Here is a 20,913-nt window from a genome sequence, read left to right as displayed (position 1 = left end):
CAAATAGCATTGATACAGATTAAATATTTTTAATCTAATTCCAAAGGGGTAGCCCTGCAGCTCTTCAATGGGAAGAACTTCAGCGCAGGGGGAGGACAGCCCCAGCCCTGGGTTCCGCTCCGAGCAGAGATGCTCTGTCTCCTCCCGCTGGCCACAATGGAGTTTACCGAGCCGAAGTTGCTCAGGAAAGGCCACTGGCAGCACTGAGCTGAATCAAACCACTTCGAAGGTGGAACCTTGTATAATTATCTTCTAAAAATCAAGGTGCCATAGCGTATCTTCATTGAAACAGCTGCACTGGGAAAGCAGCTGTGATGTCCCGAGATGTCTCTGGTTTATAGCCATTATAACACAACTCGTTTAATAAATTTTACATAATATTATTCCCATCACAAGCCCTCCCAACGCTCTAAAGCAAAGAGGGGGACATGGCTCGTCTAGCACTAAAGCGCAAGCAGTTTAGGCGCAGCACCAGCAGAAGGGCTGGGTCCTGCAGACCCTTCCGCGTGGCTGAGCTGGCGTTGGAAGAAAACATCGTCACTTGTTTCTCTGAAAATCTGCAACGTGCCGAGCCAAGGGGCGCCCGCGCCCCGGCACCTCGGTGCCCCAGCTTTGCTGCTTCCCGCCAAACCTGCCTGAAAAGTTTGTCAGCAAAGCAGAACTTACAGACAAGATCCATGCGTGGGGGGGCTTCCTTTTGAATTTGCTGGGTTTTGTTAATTTTCCATCTTTCAGAAGTTCCCAACCGGATTCTCACCCTTACCCACCCACCCACGAACTCAATGTCTTTCCATGGATTATACTGAACGCTCAAAGATTTGCATCAAATATTCTTACTCGGCTCAACACACACACCTTTATTCCTATTGATGTCCCTATTCCATGAGCCCATTGGGAGGCTCAGCCAGAGCCCAGCCCACCCCACCAGGGGTTCTCCCCGTCCTGCCCGTCCCTGTGCCCGTCACCGGTTCCAGCCGCGCTCTCCGCCGCCGTGCCCAATTCATGGTGGTTTTGGCGCGTCCCCCTCCGTCCCCCAGGGGCCCGTGGGACACAGCGGCGTTGGGTGACGCCCTCCAGGGTGACCCTCCCGCCCTGCAGAGCTGCTCCTGCTCCAGAGGCAACAGCCCCGCTGGTCCGGGCGAGAGCAACCTCAGAGCGCCTGCCATAAAACCCGACGGACTGGCAATACCTCTGCATAGCGGAGAGAATTCTTCTTTGACACATTATATAATGGATGCAATATAAAAGTATACGGCGCTTGGCGGGCTTGCCAAGCTTCCCTTCGGGAGCTCGACAAACGGGCTGGCGTTTGATGATTTTTATGGTTTTTTCCGACCGTATGGCCAGAAGTGCTTTTCATGCAGAGCCAGGAAGATGGCTCTCCTGGGAAAGAACCCTGCTCCTCTTACCCAGAGGCTGAAGAGGCTTCCTTCAGAGCTTCCAGACCTTTGAAGCGACCTCAGCCATGAGATCACAGACACCTCTGCCAAGGCCGAGCGTCCGAAGGTGCGAACGGCGGCGGTTTTGTCCTGCTATTAATTGTTTCTCGCAGGGAGTGGTGCCAGGGTGAAGCTCTGCTGACCTCCAGCTGTGTCCTACCACACTCAGCCCGCTTCTCCCAGCAGGCCCCGCTTACACCCCCTGCTCCCAAAGCGACGCAGCCGGGCTAAGCCGGACTTAGTGCCACCACCTGAGATGATGGATCATGAAACCAGCACCCGCACCCGTTCCTCACCCTTGCAGCTGAGCAGGAGACCGAGCAGGATAAAGGAATCAAAGCTCTCTTCTCCTCTCATTGAAAAAGGTGCAAATCATTGACTTCAACACAACTATTCCTGATCCGTAGCACTGCATCCCCAAGTGACAACTCCATTTCATCTCTGCGGAGGGCAGTGAAATACACCCGTGGGTGAACCAGGTGCACCTGTAACTCAGCAAAGCTCTGGGTGTCACCTCACACACCATGCCCAGAGTCACCGGAAAATTCAAGAGAAGCGTCCTGACAGACACCTGTAACAACCCCAGGGGTTTTGTACGTTTTTGGGTATTGGATTTGGTCTTTGCCCACGAGAAGGAGGATACAGTCTGATACAACAGCCACAAACCTCTGTCTGTTCCTAACAATGCAAACAACATAACGCCCTTTGCTTATAAACAAAGCAGAAACCAGAACCACCCGCTGTCATACAGTGCTGTCCCAAAAACACGTTGGATGGTTATCTTTAAGATGTTATTGTGCACAAATACAAATAATGCAAATTAATCCCTAAACAGAATACAGACAGAAATATCCAACGGAAGCTTAATATCTTAATAACTCAACAATAATTTCTCAGCGTGCAAGGGGCGGTACGCGTCCTATTCTAAAGAACTGGGAAGTCCCTGGGAAAATCATCTCCTCCCAGTCTCTTTGTCACCATATAATGAAGTTCAATGCTACAAAGCATCCAAGGGGGAGCATTTTGTAAAGTTCTCAAGAGCTGCAGTCACATTTATAGTACAGGACGGTCAATGTAAAACTATTGATTACTGATCTTGTTTGCTACATTTCACTCCAACAGCCACTCGTGTTCCCACAGATGTAACAGGTATCGAGAGTAAAAACTCTGGAAAATAAACTGAAAAAGTTCTAATAGCAAGCGGTTTGTTTATGCCATAATTGGTATTAGGCAATTAATGGCGGGATGAAACACCACAATGCTTCTGAAAACAAAAAGCAATGCTGTTTAAAGAACATCTAATGAGCGAGTTTTATGTTGTCCTCAGCAAGTTTACTGCCAAGCCACGGAGGACATCTATACACACGTCCTTTTGTCTCCAATGAAAGGGTCATTGCTGCTCGTCAAACTCGCAAGTTAAAAAACCAAAGCAAACCCCACAAATGTATGTTTAAAGCTTGAAATCCACCGTCCTGAAGCAGCAGCGGTTGAGGTTGAAGCCGTTTGCTCGCAGCACTGTGCAGATGATCAGGACTAGAGGAACCAGCACTGCACGCGGAGCCGAGCTCAGCCTGCCACAGAGACCTATTGTAGAGCTCCCATAGCCAGACACTCCACACGGCTGACATCCCCAAATCCTCACTGTTAATGAGGTGAGATCCTGAGCAACTGGGAAAAGGAAGGCAGAAATAATGTATTTATTTGCTAGAACTATTCTGCGGTGCAATTTGGGGCAGTTTCCCAGATTTTAATAATGAATTTACCCCTAAATATGCCACGATGCATTCTGCATTCATGCTGTTTGCATGGCTTGATGTTCTCTTCTTAATGAAAATGTGCATTTTTAAAGAGCGTATCCTGTTACACCAGAGGCCGTAGAGTGAAAAGCCATGTCTTGTTCTCACATAAGCACAAAAACATCTCTGGCACCCTTTCACTTAAATCCTTGGAGTTTTCTAGGGATTCGTCTTGCAAGTTAAATGCAGAATATAATTTTCCAGGCAAGTTTATCAGGGTGAATCATAACTAAGCTCCTGAACAAATAGAAATCAAAATACATCACTTGGCTTTTCCACATGTGATGGGTTTGGGCTGCACAACCCCATTACTTATCAGTTTAAGAGAAGCCTGATAACATCTGCGATGTCAGTAAATTGTGGGAATTCAAGCTTCTCATGATGAAAATGTACAGCAGAGGAAGTGATGGACGATTTGCAGCTGGTAAAAAGAGGTATCCTCTAATGACGTCCATCTGGCATCCATTATCTCAGCATCTGCTGTCCTGGAACCCAAGATGCTTCACGAAACCCAGGGCTACGCTGAGGAAAGGACCAATATTCCCTGGATTCTCTTGAACAGCTTTATCCACCGCACACGGTATCAAACCAGCCAAGGAAGCAGCGTCCGACCGGTCGCTTGCGTTTCGTACCCAGGACCGCGGCACTTGGGCCCTTTGATCTCCGGGGCTCAGATGAGGACCATGAATAAGTGACTTCCATTAGCACTGATTGAAAACAGCTCCTGGCGAGAAGAGCCAAGAGCTGCTCCGGACCCCTGGCCATGATCTGTGCAGCCTTTAAGCCAGCCACTTCAATCTCTAAAAAGAAATACTCCCTGTTTTAATCCGCAAACACGGGCTGTTCCACCTCTCTGTTGCCAGCACTCGTGTGTCAGCGCAGCCCGGCTGCAGCACGGTCCCCTCAAACCAGGGATGGAATTTTTAAGTCTCTGCCACCTACAAGATTTCTGTGAGAGGGTGAAAAGCATCTGAGAAAGGAGGATGCACTTAGTAGGGTGACAAACATCAAAACCACGCCAAACTCCCGATGGCCACGGGCGATGGGCCAGCCCGGCCGCCAACCCGCGCGGTTGTAGGCGGCACGAAGCCAACAGCGACGACCGCGTCCTGAAGCTGCCGAATGCCGGTTGGCGTTCCGGAATAAACGGAAAGTCAAACACGAGCGCAGGACCCCAGCGAGCAGCTCCAGGGTCCAGCTTTTCCAGAGCCAACCCTGCTTTTATTCGCCTGGGGAGGCGGGGAGACAGACGGTTAATATGCACTCACATACGGCAAACTAGAAACACCTGTTGGCCTCCAAAACAGTGGTTTTGGCTGGTTTACAGAGACTGGGGGTCTAGCAGGTGTCCCTGCAGCCAACGGGAACATAAAGGGGTTATGGAGGCCCCACAAACATTGAATTATGGAAAGAAAACCCGTCGGCACGGCCATCCACAGCACGTGCCTGTGTGTGAAGGCTGAACCACGGGAAAGAAAGCCCCGTAAAATGAAGCTGGGATGGGACTGGGGAACCAGGGCTGCCTGCACCCTCCTGCCGGGGGGCCCTGTGTTCACACACCAGCACACACATATACGAGCAGTATATTATGAATGTTAAACCAGAACACGGCTGCCGTCAGCGAACACAAGCGAAGCGCTGCAGCCGCAAGAGCCGCAGGCTCCCTGAACCTGTGCTTTGAACCTGGTGCCGCAATCGCAGGAGGAGGATTCCCGTTTCCATTTTTCATGTGAGTTTTGTAACATACCTGGCAGTAAAAAGCGACCATAACAAACTCCTTGGCTTGATGAGCTTGTGGGGGTTGTCAGAGGGAGATTTTCCTTCTCCTCCGCTATCAGACAGCTTGGTTTGGCTGAGCACTGCACAGAACAGTGAACTTCAGCCCAAGTCTAAAGCTGCACTGCACAGCAGGAACGCACGAACACCTGAACGTGGATCCAGGAGACACAGAGGTGTCCTCCCTCTCCCACAAACCCCTCACTAATTAAACTTCTGGAGCAGGAATCACCCGGGCATCTTCCTAGGGAAAAAAAGCATTTGTAACGACTGGAATCTCAGCGTATGTTTGTTCTTGAGTTATTACACAAATTGTAGCGCAGCACTGAGAGCATATGGCAAAGGAGAGGAAACAGACAGAAACGCTACAAACGAAGCAAAAATTAAGGAAAACCTGTGGCTGAGGTGGAGATAAGGAGCGGGTTAAAAGGTGTTATCAGCCGCTAGGGAACACTGCTTTGAAAAGATGCCTTGGAGAAGGCAGCACATAATGAATAGAAAATACGTTTTCTCCAACCTTTCCAAACCCAGAAATTGAAAGCGCAACATACTGACGATTTATTACAGACCGTGCTATGTATATAAGCATAAATTAATCCTACAAATTCCAGGAAGGTTTGCAGCGATGCTCATCTCCTCTGCTTCGGCCTTCATGGCATCCGCTAAGCCACGCACTGCGCCGGAACCCGCTCCCTCGTGCCCACGGCCCGGGGGGATCCCCACCCCGCTGGTTTTCACCAGATCCCCAGAGAACAAGGGAAGATCATGGGGCATTTCTCTGTCCTTTCTGTTCCATGACACAAAGCAGCCCCAGGACAAAGGGCACAGGAACACGTGGGCAGGAACGGCTCCTCTGCGCAGACCAGAGCGGCTGCGGCGTTGTCACGGTCCTTCTCCTTCCAAGAAAGCAGCCAGCTGGGCGAGCGGTTGTGAGCTTGGGATGGTTCCTCCTCACCGGTAATGGTCCAAGGATTCAGCATTAATTCAGTCTACTTGGCATTCACATATCAAATTCTTCTTATTCCCAATCACACGATGGGATCCCAGTGGTCCATTTTTAGACTGGAGTATGTTTTCATTGCTTGGAAAATAATCTGTTCTCCTATAAAAATATCCCTTGACTCACCTCCGTGCTCACAGTCTGACTCTCAGCAGATGGTTTACGAGAAGAAAACGCTTAGGGTCGGCTACACAGCTCTCCAAGACGTAAAGCTCTGCGGAGCCCCAGCTCAACCCTGCGAGCCGCTGAGGTTCTGCAAGCACAGCCCTGGTTAATTGGTCGCAGCTGGCGGCGGACGCTCGCAGAAACCCGCGCCGGGAGGTCAGAGCGGGGCTGACGCTCCGCCATGGCACGGGCACCGCAATAATTAAGCAGGAGATCACGGGAAGTGTGGAGGAGTTTCAATCCTGGCTGAAGGGGAAGGGCGCGTCGCGTTGAGGATGGCGTCCAGCACTCCGCGTGACTTGGCCCGAGGTGCAAATCCCTGCAAACAAAGTGCAGGTTTGCTCTTCTCCAGGTGGCACAATAAGCCACTGCATTCCGAGCTTTTCTTACCCCTTGAGGAGCAGTAAAGATCTATATGAAAATTTCACAGTGCAACGTCACCAACAGGATTCCGCTTTCATTTATTTGCCAATACCTAAGCAGAAGGCTACAACTCATCTGAAGCATTTGATGTCATGCATTTTCTTACACCCAATATAATCACCTCTTTTAAATGATAACAAAATCTGTCAACCCAAGGAAAGCTCAAAAAGAACAAAGCAAGCTATATTTTGAATTCACTAAAGCCCGTAAGATTTGAGTCTCTTAAACTCGCAGCTCTTTTTCACTCCTATCAAGTTCCTTTAAACAAAGGTGTCAGTAATACTTTTGCCCATGCGTATGCTCCATCACTCACCGATGAAGCTGCACAACTTTAACCGTGATAGTGCGCGTCCAAAAGGCTGTTTGCTGTACTCCAGTTAACCCTTAGAAACTGAAATCTCATGAATTCATTCATCAATTGCTCTGCATTTACGTCCAGATTTGTAAAAGCGGGGCCGTCCCAGGGAGCTGGCGATGGGCACTGGGGCCCCGGGCACCGCGCGGAGGGAAGCGCCAGGGGCCTCGTTTCGCGGGGACAACCTCAGCTGTTCCCTCGGCTCCAGCACATTGTCTCTTTTCTTCAAAATTCACTTCGCAAAAGAGGCTTTTTTCTTTAACTGAATAAACCCCTACATAGCTTTGGCTTGTTTCCTCTTGCTAACTTTTTCAAAGAGTTCGGCGCTACCTGGTTGCCAGCCATTCAATACCTAACGCTTGGCTGATGGACAAGCAGATAGCGCAGGACGGAGCAGAGCTCTGCACAAGCTGCCCTTGTCCCGCTGCCTTCCTGAGCCAAACGGCGAGACGATCCCAACGGCAGAGCCGCAGGGCAGTGACGCCGAGCCGCACGGCGATGCCACGGAGCCATACGGCGATGCTACAGGGCGATGATGCAGAGCCACACAGCGATGCCGTGGAGCTGCAGGGTAACGATGCAGAGCCGCAGGATCCTCCTCTGCGCTTGGGCTCCCCTCCCCAGCACAAACCTTGGAACCAGGAGGCTGTTTGTAAATAGAACTATTCGGACTTCATGGCTGTTGGAGGAGAAGTGCTCTGCTTAATTTAGCCCGGCTATTAGTAACAGTGGATTCTCTCCAATCGGCTGACAGCTGAAGAACAATTGCTGCTATTTAATCCCCTGAACTGATTTTAAATCGGCCTTGTGAACTGTAAACCCGTGAAACAACGAATACAATATCTTGCTGCTGCCACTCCGAAGCCAGCAGCGGGGTCCCCTCAGACCAGGGATGTCACCCGAGTCCAAGCAAGCCCCAGCGCACGTGCGCGCTGCTGGGGACGTCTCTGCGTCTCATGAGGAAGCGTCTGGCTCCAAGAAGCACTACAAGGTGCTTTCTTTTGCTTCCAAAGACAAAACCTTTCCTGTTTTGACTTTAACACCTTCGAGGCCTTTGCAGTCCTTTGAAAATCACCTCCAGCCCCCAGGCTGCAGCAAACCCCCCTCTCCCACCCCTCTGCCCATGCCCCAGCACACCCAAGGCTTCCAGCTGAACAGCTCCAAGAGATTAGCAGGAGTAATAGGGTCAATCAAACAACACTGAGAGAACGTCAAACGCTTGTGTAAATGAGGGCAGTGCTATAAAAGAAAGAGACAATAATGGTCTCCTGAAGTGGTGACAAAGCCATTTCAGCTGGCCTTGCAAAAGCAGACGCTAACCACGGGCCCTGCTTGCCTGCAGTTGACCTCTCCTTAGTGCAAAGCCAAAGAAGATTTGGTCTGGCCGGTCCTCCAAAATGCAGCCGGGCTAATTAGGAAGGGTCCCACCCCACGGCACAGCAAAGCTCCCACCCGAGCGCTCCCAAAGCCCGAGTGTTGCTGAGATGATCCACTCCGCCGGGCAGCTCTCCGTGAGCTAACGCTGAAGCCCAGCAGCTGATTTACGGGACATAACAACAGCCTCTGCGCTCCCCGTGCCGTGGCCGGAGGGTCCCGGCCATGAATACACGAGCCCCAGGCGTACAGAGGTCTGGGAGCTGCTCCGCTGCCATCACTCGGGGAGGCCAAGGCCCCCAAAACCAGACCCCGGAGCGCTGGGTGGTCTGAGGCTCCCTGGGAAGGCAGCGCAGCCTGGAGCTGCGCCCGGGCTCCCCGGCACCCCTCCCTCCCACAACCGGCCCTGCACAGAAAGGTCGGTTACCCCCAAGCTCAAAGGAGGCAGCTCCTAAAGTCCAAACCAAAGCTCAGACACTCCATTTACAACCCTTTCATCTACCAGACGTGGAAGATAATGAAGGAGTTCGGGACAAACCAGCTGCTTCCTCTGTTCAGCAACAGTCGCTGCAGACACTATGATATTAGAATATAGAAGTACAGAATATTGTTCAGCTCAACCTCTTCCTCTGGTTTGCTGCTCTGGCAAAGCCCGACTTGCAGCAGGTGGGAGATGCCGTGTTGCATGGGGAAAGAAGAAGATAAATCTCTACACTGACAGCACTTAAGGGATCAAAAAGATGCAAGATCACCAAGATGCTAGAGGCAACGGAAAAGGTGTTGAACCCAGACGGGTAAACTGGATGTGCTGCAGGAGCTCCTGTGGGCCCATGGAGAGCTCTGCCTTCGAGCAGATGATGTAATGCAGACGAAGAGTGCCCAAATATGACCACGTTGAGCGGCTCGGGCGGCGGGAAGGACGGCACCTCCCGCTGGAGCCAGCCCGCTCGGGTACCGCCTTTTCCAGCCAGGGTAAACACGGCGCCGCTGCCGCTCCGGGCTGGCCAGTAAAAACATCCCATGCTGAAAGGTACGATAGGAGTCTGGCAGCGCGGAGAACGTCCTGCCTTTAAAACAAACACGTCTGTATTTCTTTCCAGAAAAGAAAAAGTGATACCATTAAGATCAGACAGAGAGGTTTCTGGAAGACGAATGGCACCAGGAATATCGCTGCGGAGCAGCTTCGTTCGCTCGGGGCTGTTTTCATGTTGTTTTCATCCAACAGCCTCGTCCAGATTCATCCCAGCCAGATGCTACTCAGCTCCATTGGGGAGCTGTTTCTCAGGAAGGTCACATCATCTCATACAGGTGACAGACAAGGGAAAAGGGTTCATTGATGGACACCATGTGGCTTTCCCCAAGCCGTCTTCTCCAAAGCAGCCTCCCATCCTGTCATTAAAGCCCAGCACCGATATCGGCTGATCGGCACACAAGTCAAACACCCAGCGCGCTTTTGACAGTGAAAGAGCAGATGAGAATCCAGACAATTACATTTCCACCAGAAATTTGCCCAAAGCAACATTTACCAAAAGCATAATTCACAGTAGTCAGTAAGAAACTAAGACGAAGGGAAGGATGAGCCTGCGGCTGGGATCTTCCCGTATCCTCCATCAGCACATTTTCTGTGGCAAGGACCGTGGCTTTTACAAAATGCTGTGTTGCCCCTCTGCAGGGCAGTGAAATAAAAGGCCGACCTTTCAGAGCCACAGCGCCGGCTCCGGGTCCCTGACCCAAGGGGCCCACGTCACTGGAGCTACAGATGTGTTTGATTCTCCTCCAAAACAAGCCAGCCATTTCCCTTCTAAAGAATATGTGGGGGGCTCAGAAACGCGTGCTGTATTTTCAAAGCTGCAATCAATTATAATTGCGGGAGTTGCTAAACGTTTCCAAATGTGAAAATGATTTTTACCTCTCAGGTTCTGCACAGGAAGATGCCCAGTGCTATATTATCAATTTATACAAGAGAAGCTGTGACAAAAACACGGCAGGGACAATTTAAGGGCTGTTTATTTCCTAGAAAACCCTGTGACGGGCAAACACGAACCCGAGCAGCAGCGCAGGACCAGGCACATCTCCAGGATGAGCCCAGGAGCGGTGTCCAGCTCGCTGGTGCCAGAGGCTGGAGCAGGGATGCACAAACAGCTCTCGTCTGGCCGGTTGTTGCCGAACGGAGCCTGAATGTCCGGCAGCAGCTGGGTTTGGTGCCCCTCAGCCCGAGAGCAGCAGCGGGCTCATGGTCCGGATGCCCCAGCTCGTGGTCCGGATGCCCCAGCTCGTGGTCCGGATGCCCCAGCTCGTGGTCCCGATGCCCCGGCTCGCGCCAATCCTTTCTTTCTTATTATTACCAAGGAAACTGCCTCATTGCCCAACTGAAAACTTGTGCCACCACTGGAACGTGGGGCAGGGGACTCATAACCACCACGCACAAACCACTGTCCCAGTCGAGCCCAGGGGAAGCCTCCGGCTGCAATAAACCCAGCTCTAACTCCTGTTAATGATTCATACCAAAGAAAGTCTTATTCTTTAATTTGCTGTTCTAAATCAGTATCGCCTAAAGATAATTGGAGTGTTTGTCGCTGTTCTGTACCAGCAGACCGGGCAGCTGGGGAGGAACGGGCGGGTGTTTCTACAGCAGCACAAGGCGCATTTTCTCTTGCCGCACATGCGGCATGAAGAACCATCCCAGCTTTTCGCAGCCGTGTGCTATCGAGTATCACCTCACCCAATCTGACCATCTCTGGATCACCAAACACAGGAAACCCAATAGCCTTCAGGAGAGAGCTTGTGTATTGCATGGAAGTTAATTAAGTAAAGCTTAGCAGCCTCAAAATAAAGCCTGGCCGAAGATGTAAGGGATGCGGCGGCCGGGGCCGAGCTGTGCGCCCCGTGCTGCGGCCGCCCCGCTCCCCCGGCCACCGCCCCGGGGCTCTTTGTTCGACCCAACTTTAATCAGCTTCCTCCTCTGATCGCAGCCAATGCCCGGGCCAGCGGCAGCAGGAATAGAGGCTATTGTACGCTACGGAGCTGTGTTTCGCAGCAAGTCACGATAAGCACTTCCTTTCCAAACATCCCAGTTCCCCAAACAGTGGCCAAAGAAAGTAGAGAGCAGATTATTGGAGTTTTGCAGATAAAACAATGGCTACGATAAAAAATACAAATGGAGCATCCCTCCTTCTTTATCCTCTCCACTTCCAACTCTGGATTAAAGGAAGGATCTGAGAAGACTGCTTACCGTACTGACAGCGAGGCCCCTGGAATCCGGAGGAGCAATGGCAGAGCCGCGAGGACCCCTCTGCGCAGCTCCCGCCGTTGAAGCAAACCCCGTAACCACAGGCAGCTGTGGGGAGGAGGGACAGAATCATTCCCGGATCACATCGGAGCCACACGGGCACCAATGAATACCCGTCCGCTGGTTAAATTCCCACAGCCCTGTAGCAAACTTGAATAGGCATAAAAATACTGTTGAACCATTTTTGAAAGGGGACACTTTTTTGGTTGGCAATGCAATACTTAAACACCGAACCAAATCTCTCAAAATTTAGGATAGGAAGTCAAATACCTTAGGCAATGTCTAAGGGTTTTTCTTAAAGTGCAGCTAAGTGAGAATTCACAGGAAAACATCAGCAGAGCTGCGGGGCTGCTGACGAAATAACGCTTTTCCAGCCGACAAGTGGGTGAAACGGTCAGAAATCGCCTCACGCAGGGTCACGCCAGACCTTGCGGCAACAAAGAGAAGTTATTTACTTTGAAACTGGAGGCATTTTCAGAAACAAACCCGGAGAAGCTGCTTTGCACCCCTGGGCCGTGCGTCCCGCAGAGCGGCTGCCCCAGCACTGCTGCCCCGGCACTGCTGCCCCGGCGCTGCTGCCCCCGGCACTGCTGCCCCAGCACAGCCGCCCCAGCACAGCTGCCCCAGCACAGCTGGCCCAGCACAGCCACCCCAGCACAGCCGCCCCAGCACTGCTGCCCCAGCACAGCTGCCCCAGCACAGCCACCCCAGCACAGCTGCCCCAGCACAGCTGCCCCAGCACAGCCGCCCCAGCACAGTTGCCCCAGCACAGCCGCCCCAGCACAGCCGCCCCAGCACAGCCGCCCCAGTGCACTTTCGCACGGACTGGCATGAAACGGAGCTAAACGGACCGGGGATGAAACGGAGCTAAACGGGCCGGAGCGCCAGCAGCCCCGTCCTCTGTCCTCACCCAGCCGAGTGTGAAACGCGCACGGAGCCCCGGAATGCTCAATTAGGCTGCTGAAATCCACCTTTTCGAATGGTCTGGAGAAACGCACAGACAAGGATGTTTCTTCCCAGTGAAAGGTGTATTTCTCGTAACGCACGAAATGCAGGCGGTGTTTAAGTTCCCCGGTAGAAGATGCTCCTCTCCGAAGGAGCACTCTTGTTCATGAGTGATGCTGTCACGTGCGCTGCGCTTTGTCAAAGCATAAGGATGCAGAACAAGTGCCTGTCTCCCTCTTTAAGTCCACTTGAAGATCAGACAATGACATTTTCTCTCTGTTCACCGATCTGGACACAGCTGTGCTGCCAGCCAACTTCTCTCTTTCATTCTTTTTCCTGCACCTCCTCTTTTTCTCTCCCTTTTCATTTGCATTGAACAAACTCTAACAAAATCCAAGAATAGTGGGGTTGGGTAGGAATACAGCTCAGAAAAAGCCGTGGGAAATCAGATAATGGGAGCAAAGAGAGCTCCGCGTGTCCCCATGGCGCAAGAGATGTCCTGGCAGTACCTGGTCCAGCAGTTCCATTGAGGACCTGCTCAGGGGTGGACTGGGGACAGCTCTGAGCCAAGAGCAGCCACGGGGACCAACGCGTCACAGCTTACTTGTCCTGGGGAGGAACACACTGCCAACTGTGTCACAGTCACCTGCGACAGGGGCCCTCGTGTCCTGTTGATCCAGCTGACGGATCCAGAGAACGTAATTATTTCAAGCAGCTGAAGTTACACATGGCAGACCTGGCAACCCAAACCTGTTGGCTCAGAAGCGCAGATTTACTAGAAAGAGCCCAGAAGGCGGGTGAGCAGACAGAGGCGCCGGAGCCAAGAGCAGCTCACGCTGGGATGGATGGCGGATGGTGTGGCGGCTGCTGCCCGCACGGCCGCGACCGCGGCACTCGGCAGCACAACGAGCGAAACGTCAACCCGCACCGTCCTGCGGCTCGAGAAGGGGCCACGGCTCCTCCGCCAGACCATGATGAGGTTCCTCTTTGGCTTCAGTGAGCACAATGATTTCCTCCTGCGTAGGAGAGCTGGGGGTTATTCCAGCCCCAAGGCACACGCGGGGTAGCGGAGCTGCTGGTTTGTGTGAGCTGGTCCCGATCAGTGACCCCACTCCAGACCCAGGGTCGAACTGGTCCCAGTTTGGTGCAGCCGCCTCCGCCGGTACAGCACACGTACGCACAGCATTGCTTCATCATCAAGAAAAGCACCTTCCAGAATAATATAATTATAATATGTGATTAAATTGCCAAGCTACATATGATACGGGACCACCTGAACACAATCATATCAGCGTTCCCTGGGCTGAGGTTTCTGCACGCTCTCTGTCTGTAACGCTTCCCTCCTATCTGCAAGTGGGAGCCCCCAGTTTCTCCCCCCATTCCAGCTAAAGCTGTAACTAATTAGTAACAGAAAAAGCAGGCCTGTGATTACACATTTCATTTTGTGTCATTATAATTGAAGAGGAAAGGCACCCCGTGCAGGCTTCAAAAAATGGCTCCAAAATACTTGGCACAAAATATTATGTGCCTACTCAAAACACCAATTGTGTATTCCTGAGAAAAAGGAATCACAGATGGAAACAGCGCAAGGAGGTGTTTGCGTTCTGGGGACGCTGGCAGGACATTTCGTGCACACAAATCTGCAAAATAGTTTGGAGAGATGCAAATCGGCTCTTTGTGCTGGGGCTCCGTGAAAGTCAAAGCCCTGGCGATGAAGAGGGCTTTGGGAAGGCTTAGGTTAATATGACATTCTATCAAAACACACACGCCTGCTAGACAAAGCTGCGTAGCCACCTGAAGGGTGTTTGCCCCGTCGCTGGTACCCCACCAGCACCAGAACGCCCCGGTTTGGGCACAGGGCTCCTGGCAGCTGCGCCAGCCCCAGCCGGGCCATAACTCCAGCTCCATCCAAGCGTCGTTCTCACCCACAGCCCCGCTCCCCAAACTTTGCACCTCGGGTGCACTAGACCTGAAACGCTTGAGTTTCCGTGTTCTCTCTTTTAAGGACCTGATGATTTTTCAAATCCCCCCTCCAAAAAAAAAGAGATTGTTTAGTAATACAAAGGTAGCATTGAAGTCCAAATACCCATCTACCCAAACTAATGAAACAGTGATGAAATGTTGCTTCAAAAAGCCAGTTATCTTCTCATCTAACGCTTTAGTCACTTCTCATAGCCACGTATCCTCGGGGACCACGGTGACTCCGCATCAGTCGCGGGCTGGCTGCCGGTGCGGTGCTGGAACTGGGGACACACAAACGCGTCCCCGTCACGTCCTCCCACACAACGAGGCAGCAGGAGCCCCCACACCCAGCGATTCATGGCGACTTCCCAGCTCCAGCTGCCCCAAGACTTCCTAGGGCTGCAGCCTCAAGTTCTTGCTCGCTCTGGTCTGTCTTCTATTTCCCGCCATTCCTTCAGGCCTCAGCATCATTAGATAGAATTGACCATGTGGCCAAACTGCAGAGTGGTTTGGTTCTCCCCAAACCCTTCACCTTAATCACCTAAAAAGTTTAGGCGGGGTCCCAGCAAAGCTCAGCCTGGCGCATGGTGCCCGGTTTGCCAGCGGCGCGCAGCCCGCGGGGCAGCTCAGGGAGACCCAGAGCACAACAATGGAAAATATGAGAAGCAATTGCAGCGACACAAATCGGGATTAGGAGATGCGGGTGTTATTCTTGGCCATGGCCCAGGTTTCTGAACGACCCGGACAATCCCCCGCTCTGTGCTCCGGGCTGGCACACAGCGAGTGGAAACCACAATAACCTACTTCCCAGCCCAGGGGGGCTGAGGGGCCCGCGGCTCCTTCTGCAAACGAGCCCCTAATTCAGGGTGACGTGGTTTTAATGAAATTAAAATTGGGAAAAGGGAAACTACGCTGTTCTGGGAAACAGGAAAGAAAAGGTAAACTACAGAAAGTGTCACCTCCTGTTTGAAAGGCCAGAAAATGCCTTTTGTGAGGATTTGGGAAGGCAGGATTCTTGGAACTTCAGAGACAAGAGACTGATTTAAAAGGAAGAGTGATGGAGAACAGCATTCCTCCTCCAACGTGCGGGCTCACCGAAGTGCACCACAGCCACGCTGCGAGGACAAGGACGGTACGCGAGACATTTAACCAGTCCTGGGCTCCATCCCAGGCAAAAGGTTCAGAAGTTCAGGCAAAGCCCTTCAGCTGGCAAAACCAGGAGCTCCAGGAGCGCAGAGGTGACGCACAGAGCACAGCCAGCCTAGCAGGGAAACTGAATTGTTAGCCCCACACGTCTCCTGCCAAGCACACCAAGAGCTACAGGCTTGGTGGGACTCGGCTTTTCACCATCTCGAGCTGAAAGCCGAGACCACGGAAATTACCAGACACATAGACCCCTCATCCTTATCAGCAAGGGCCTGAAGTGCATTATTGAACCCCTGCGGAATTTAAGCAGCATCTCAGAGGCCACTTGAAACGGAGAAGGTCAGTCTGAAAGTCAAGCTGTCAGTAACGAGGCCGGCAGGAGCCCGACGCCGTGCCAAAAACGCACAGGGTGTCTGGAGCCCCGTGTCCCTTCCCAGAGCTGCCCGGCCCCGCTGCAGGCACATCTGGTCCAGCTGCTCAGCCCGGGCGCGCTGCTGCCTCGGCGTGCACCCCTGTCCCTCCTGCTAAAGCCCGGTCTCACTGGTCGGGTCACCCTCACCCTCACTTTGAAATACAAACCTTAACGGATGGGAGCGAGGGAAAGGCAAGGACTTTGTAACCTGTTCTTCAGCTTATCCTCCAGCTGCAAACCGCATACGAGCTTCCCTGCTCTTGGGAATAATATGCAGAAAACACATTAACAGGACCCATTCAAAAGAGAGCAACAGGAACTACTGACGGATGCGTGACAAGAAAATAAACACCGACGGCTTCTCCATCACATCAGCAGCAATTTGAAATTAATAGGGAGCGTCCAAGTATTTTGTCTCCCAAAAACCCGGAGCTCCCTCTGGTTTTGCTGCAGACCGGCTCTCCAGGAGCGGCGGGCGAGGGTCAGCGCCCTCCTCTGAGGGTGACGACTTTGGAGCGCGCCCTGGGCAGCTTTACTTCCTTTCCTCCGCTTCCTTCCTGGATGGAATTACTCACTTCCTCAGCAGGAAAACTCATTTCAGAGCGTGCTTTTCGGAGTTCATCCGAGGTCGTTATCTGCTCACCCGCAGTGGGTCAGCAGGCACCCACGGAGCCCCCTCCAGCACGGCGGGGCTGCTCTCCCGTGCTGCAGGCTTTGGAATAGGAAGAATAAGGATTGGCCTGCTGGACACACCTTTTTTCTCCTTTTTTTTAAACCTTTGCTTCAAGCATCAAAGCGCAAGGGAGGTACCCACGGCCTCTTCACACAACTAAAGCTGACCAGCTGTGGGAGCCGCTTTTCCATACTGTAGGTCAATTACAATCCAAATGGCCTTTGCAGCGGCGCTGGACACGGCTCGCTCCCATTCCCTGATGGCAAGGCGGGTCAGAGCCCAAATGTTTTGTCGGTTCGCCCACCTGCTACTTAAAACAAAAGCTGCTTTTGGGTGGCGAGGGCAGGAGCTCACCTCCAAGTCTAATGCAGAAAGGACCAGAGCTCCATTACACAACTAGGCAAAGAGTGGGTAATACATCGCAGGGCACGTGCGCGTCTGCCTTGACCCTGACATTTATCGCTACGCATACGCTCAGATAAACCTTTGTTTGATTCAAGAGAAGATTTTACTTTGCTCTCAACATCTCAAAAGCAAAGTTTAAAGTTAAATATTTCCCCAGCTGGATGTGGCCGCCGCGTTTTGGGGAAGGAGCGGGAGCTGCAGCATCTGCGCCCCCGCCAGGCAGCGCAGGCTGGAGGGGAGGTGGGAACATGGGGCCCGGGGGACAGCGCTGCCCCTGCCTCCCGCGGTCACAGCATTGAATCATCCCGTGCACCAATATTTGCACATCCCCTGCCTGGCTCACGTGCAGCTCTGAACGCACAGCTGGGAACAGGACACCCCGTGCCTGCTGGGCAGGGAACCGGGCCAGGGCAAGGGAGGGGAGGAAGCCTCCGGTTCTGGGTCTCCAGTCCAACCTTCCGAGCGCCATCGCTGGGGGCTCGTGCTGCGACATCCCCGCTGCGCCCCAGCAGCCCTGGACCCAAACGCTCACCCGCTGCAGGAGCTGGAGAAAAACCCTTCTGACACACCATTGCAATAAATAAATATATAGATGTATATATATAAAAACCCAGAAGCAAACAACAAAAACCCCAGTTCTTTTCAAAGATAATTTTATAGTATTTGCTGCAGGCAGAGGACTTGAAATGAGCTCCCTGAGCCAAAACGAAATACCAACAGCGGCAAAGGAAGAGGGTCCCGAAGAGCGCGGTACTTACGGTGCAGGCAGCCGGCGTCCCCGGCGCGCTGGGACCAGCCCGGGCAGCACCGGTACGTGGTCTGGTACTTCATGGTGTACACCAGCCTGTAGCCCGTGTGGTACACGGCTCTGAAACACAGCAAAGCCAGACACCCCCCGGCAACGTTAACTCCTGCAGAGCGGGGAAACCAGGAAGAATTGATGTTGTAGCTTTAATTACGGATGCAAATAAAATGAGGAATTCGGTTTTCAAATGTGCTGACATTTTTTTCCACCTGGCCTAGCAATGATCGCTGATGCTGAGAAAATACGTCTTAATTTACTGTAATCGGAAACACGAGAGGCTGGGGCGCCCAGGTCCTCGCAGCACCCTTGGTGCTTTCCCCCACGGCCCCCGGGGCAGCAGCGCGGGGCTGATCTGAAGCATGGATGAAGAAAAGCAACACTTTCATCCCGGAAATTCGGTGCCGTGTGTACGTGAAAATTTGCAACACGGATCAAACTTTTGAAGCCGATTTTTAAACAGCTCCTTTGGCAGAACATGAAACTACTGCACCAAAGCAAATCAGACAAACAACAACAAATATCTGGCTCAGCAGATGTGTTGTACATGTCCGCCGAAAATATTTATCCTAACTCAGTCTCCTTGTTTGATTTTGTCTGAATCTTTCCACAAAAAAAACCCTTAAACAACGGTGAACCACTGATTCCCCCAAAGGGAGCCCTGGGCTGCTCCTCTGTGCCAGCCAGCATATGGAAGCACAGCTGAGAAGAATAAAAGCAGACACCATTTATTTCTGGGCGAGCTGTTAACAAATGACGAAGGAAACGCTTGTGCTCCAGAAGCAGCTGAGAAAGCAATTTTCGGTGGCTCGGGCAGCAGCGCAGCCAGCGGATCCATCTGCATCCCCTCGCCGTCGGGAGCCAGCACCCCCAGCCTGGGCTCTGATGCACAGAGCGGGGCCTTGGGGGTCCTGGGGGCACAGGAGGATGCGGTGGGTGCGGGGTGGTGCCCACACAACCAGCGCTCCCCACATGGGCCGTTCTGGGAAACACCGTCCTTCCCATCCCAAAGCAGACGAGTGCATGGCAGCGAGCGGCCTCCTCCATCTGCCACACGGCTCGGGAACGGGGAAAAGGTGTTCCAAGAAACGGGAACGCAGGAGAGCTCAGCCTGCCCGGGAATGAACGCAGGAGAGCTCAGCCTGCCCCAGGAATACAGGAGAGCTCAGCCTGCCCAGGAATGAGTGCAGGAGAGCTCAGCCTGCCCAGGAATGAACACAGGAGAGCTCAGCCTGCCCCTGAAATACAGGAGAGCTCAGCCTGCCCAGGAATGAGTGCAGGAGAGCTCAGCCTGCCCCAGGAATACAGGAGAGCTCAGCCTGCCCAGGAATGAGTGCAGGAGAGCTCAGCCTGCCCAGGAATGAACACAGGAGAGCTCAGCCTGCCCCAGGAATACAGGAGAGCTCAGCCTGCCCAGGAATGAACGCAGGAGAGCTCAGCCTGCCCCAGGAATACAGGAGAGCTCAGCCTGCCCAGGAATGAGTGCAGGAGAGCTCAGCCTGCCCAGGAATGAACACAGGAGAGCTCAGCCTGCCCAGGAATGAACACAGGAGAGCTCAGCCTGCCCAGGAATGAACACAGGAGAGCTCAGCCTGCCCTGGAATGAACACAGGAGAGCTCATCCTGCCCCGGCCTCCTCTTTGCCCCACCAACCTCACCCCATCACGGGCTCTGCCGGACTCTTCAGACCCCGGCGTCAGCCCAAGGGGCTGCTCAAGGAGATGCAAATATTTGGACAGCCCCGGTTGCCTGGGGATATCTGGATGCTGCAGACTGGAAAGAACCACACAGGAGATACTTTATCTTCACTGTTTCTGTTTTGTTTTGTGTTTTAAGGAGTCCCTGGCACAGAAAATGTCAAATGAGCCAGAACTAATGGAACCCAGGCTTAAAAATCCTGCCGTGTCCCACAGCTGGAAAATCCACTTCCCCTGCTGGGGACAGCACTGTCATCCCTCCAGGTTTCCTCGCTGAGGGCTGACGGAGCCACCGTCTGTTGTCACCTAATTTGGGAACGTTTCCCAACCCGAGCAAACCCACAGCTTTAGGACAAGGAGTTTTTTCATTTCGGTTCCTTGATTTACAATGTCAAAAACACACATTGAAGAATGAAAGGGACGGCTGGGTCTGGGCATTCCCAGCCTTTGAAGCAGCAGCAGACAGGGCACCCACCTATCATTTCAAAGTCCCCTCTTAAAACACCGTCAAAAGACGGACTCTGTTTGCTCCTTTATTACTGCTGCACAGATATCATCGCCAAGATAATTACTGGCAATTACAGGTTAGGAGGAATTCCTGAAGTCAAGACTTAAAAGCTGCCTCTAGTCCAAGATGCTCCTTTGAAACTACTCGGAGCATTACGATTTTGTGAAGGCTGTAAGTGCCTCACGAGGCTGGAAGAGCAGGTGAGCACAGGAGACCGGGCCCTGCAGTTTGGCTGCTGTGTGCATATGGAAAGTTCATTATTCGCACTGTTCCATGCGTCCACCGCCCTCCTTCCTCAACCCCTCCTTGCCCGATCTCCCGGCTCCCAGCAAAGAGCAGCAGGTGACTCAGGGGACACTACAGCTTCTGTTGGCCACTTTGGGGCTGTTTCTATCAGCCCACGCACAATGAAGCTCAGCCGGACCCAGTCCTGCCTGCGGCTCTGTCAGACTTCGCAGAGGCACCGACAAGTCTCTGCTTTGAAGCTGAGACACCTAGAGATGCAGGAATAATGCACGTGAGGCCATTAAGCCATTTCATTAACACGGCATGATCACAGGAAACAGATGTAATACATCGCCAGAAGATGGGGAACAGCGAACCACACAACAGAGCTGCTTCAGAGCAAGAGCAATGTATCTTTGGGAATTCCTCAGCGGCTTAAAAACTCTGAGTGGCTCAAGGATGCCAGGTAGGGTCAGAAACCCCTCCAGCTGGGTGCACACAGGGTTTACAAATCTCTCATC

At 52.7% G+C, this 20,913-nt stretch overlaps 1 protein-coding gene across 3 annotated transcripts in view; it reads right to left on the bottom strand.

Moving 5' to 3' along the window:
* MEGF6 (multiple EGF like domains 6) overlaps positions 1–20,913 on the bottom strand; it is a 69,394-nt gene that overhangs the window by 44,255 nt on the left and 4,226 nt on the right. For 2 of the 3 annotated variants that reach the window (XM_071798582.1, XM_071798584.1), the window contains exons 3-4: positions 17,919–18,028; positions 11,561–11,665 (exon numbers count right to left, since the gene is read on the bottom strand). In XM_071798582.1, coding sequence (XP_071654683.1) covers positions 11,561–11,665; positions 17,919–18,028 — 215 coding nt within the window. The remainder of the gene's footprint in view (positions 1–11,560; positions 11,666–17,918; positions 18,029–20,913) is intronic. The other variant, XM_071798583.1, reaches the window with a different exon arrangement.

The sequence above is a fragment of the Patagioenas fasciata genome, chromosome 23 (genome assembly GCF_037038585.1).
Source record: "Patagioenas fasciata isolate bPatFas1 chromosome 23, bPatFas1.hap1, whole genome shotgun sequence".
NCBI classification, from domain to species: Eukaryota; Metazoa; Chordata; class Aves; order Columbiformes; family Columbidae; genus Patagioenas; species Patagioenas fasciata.
The sequence above is the reverse complement of the archived record's forward strand: the minus strand, read 5'-3'. Positions and strand labels throughout refer to the sequence as shown.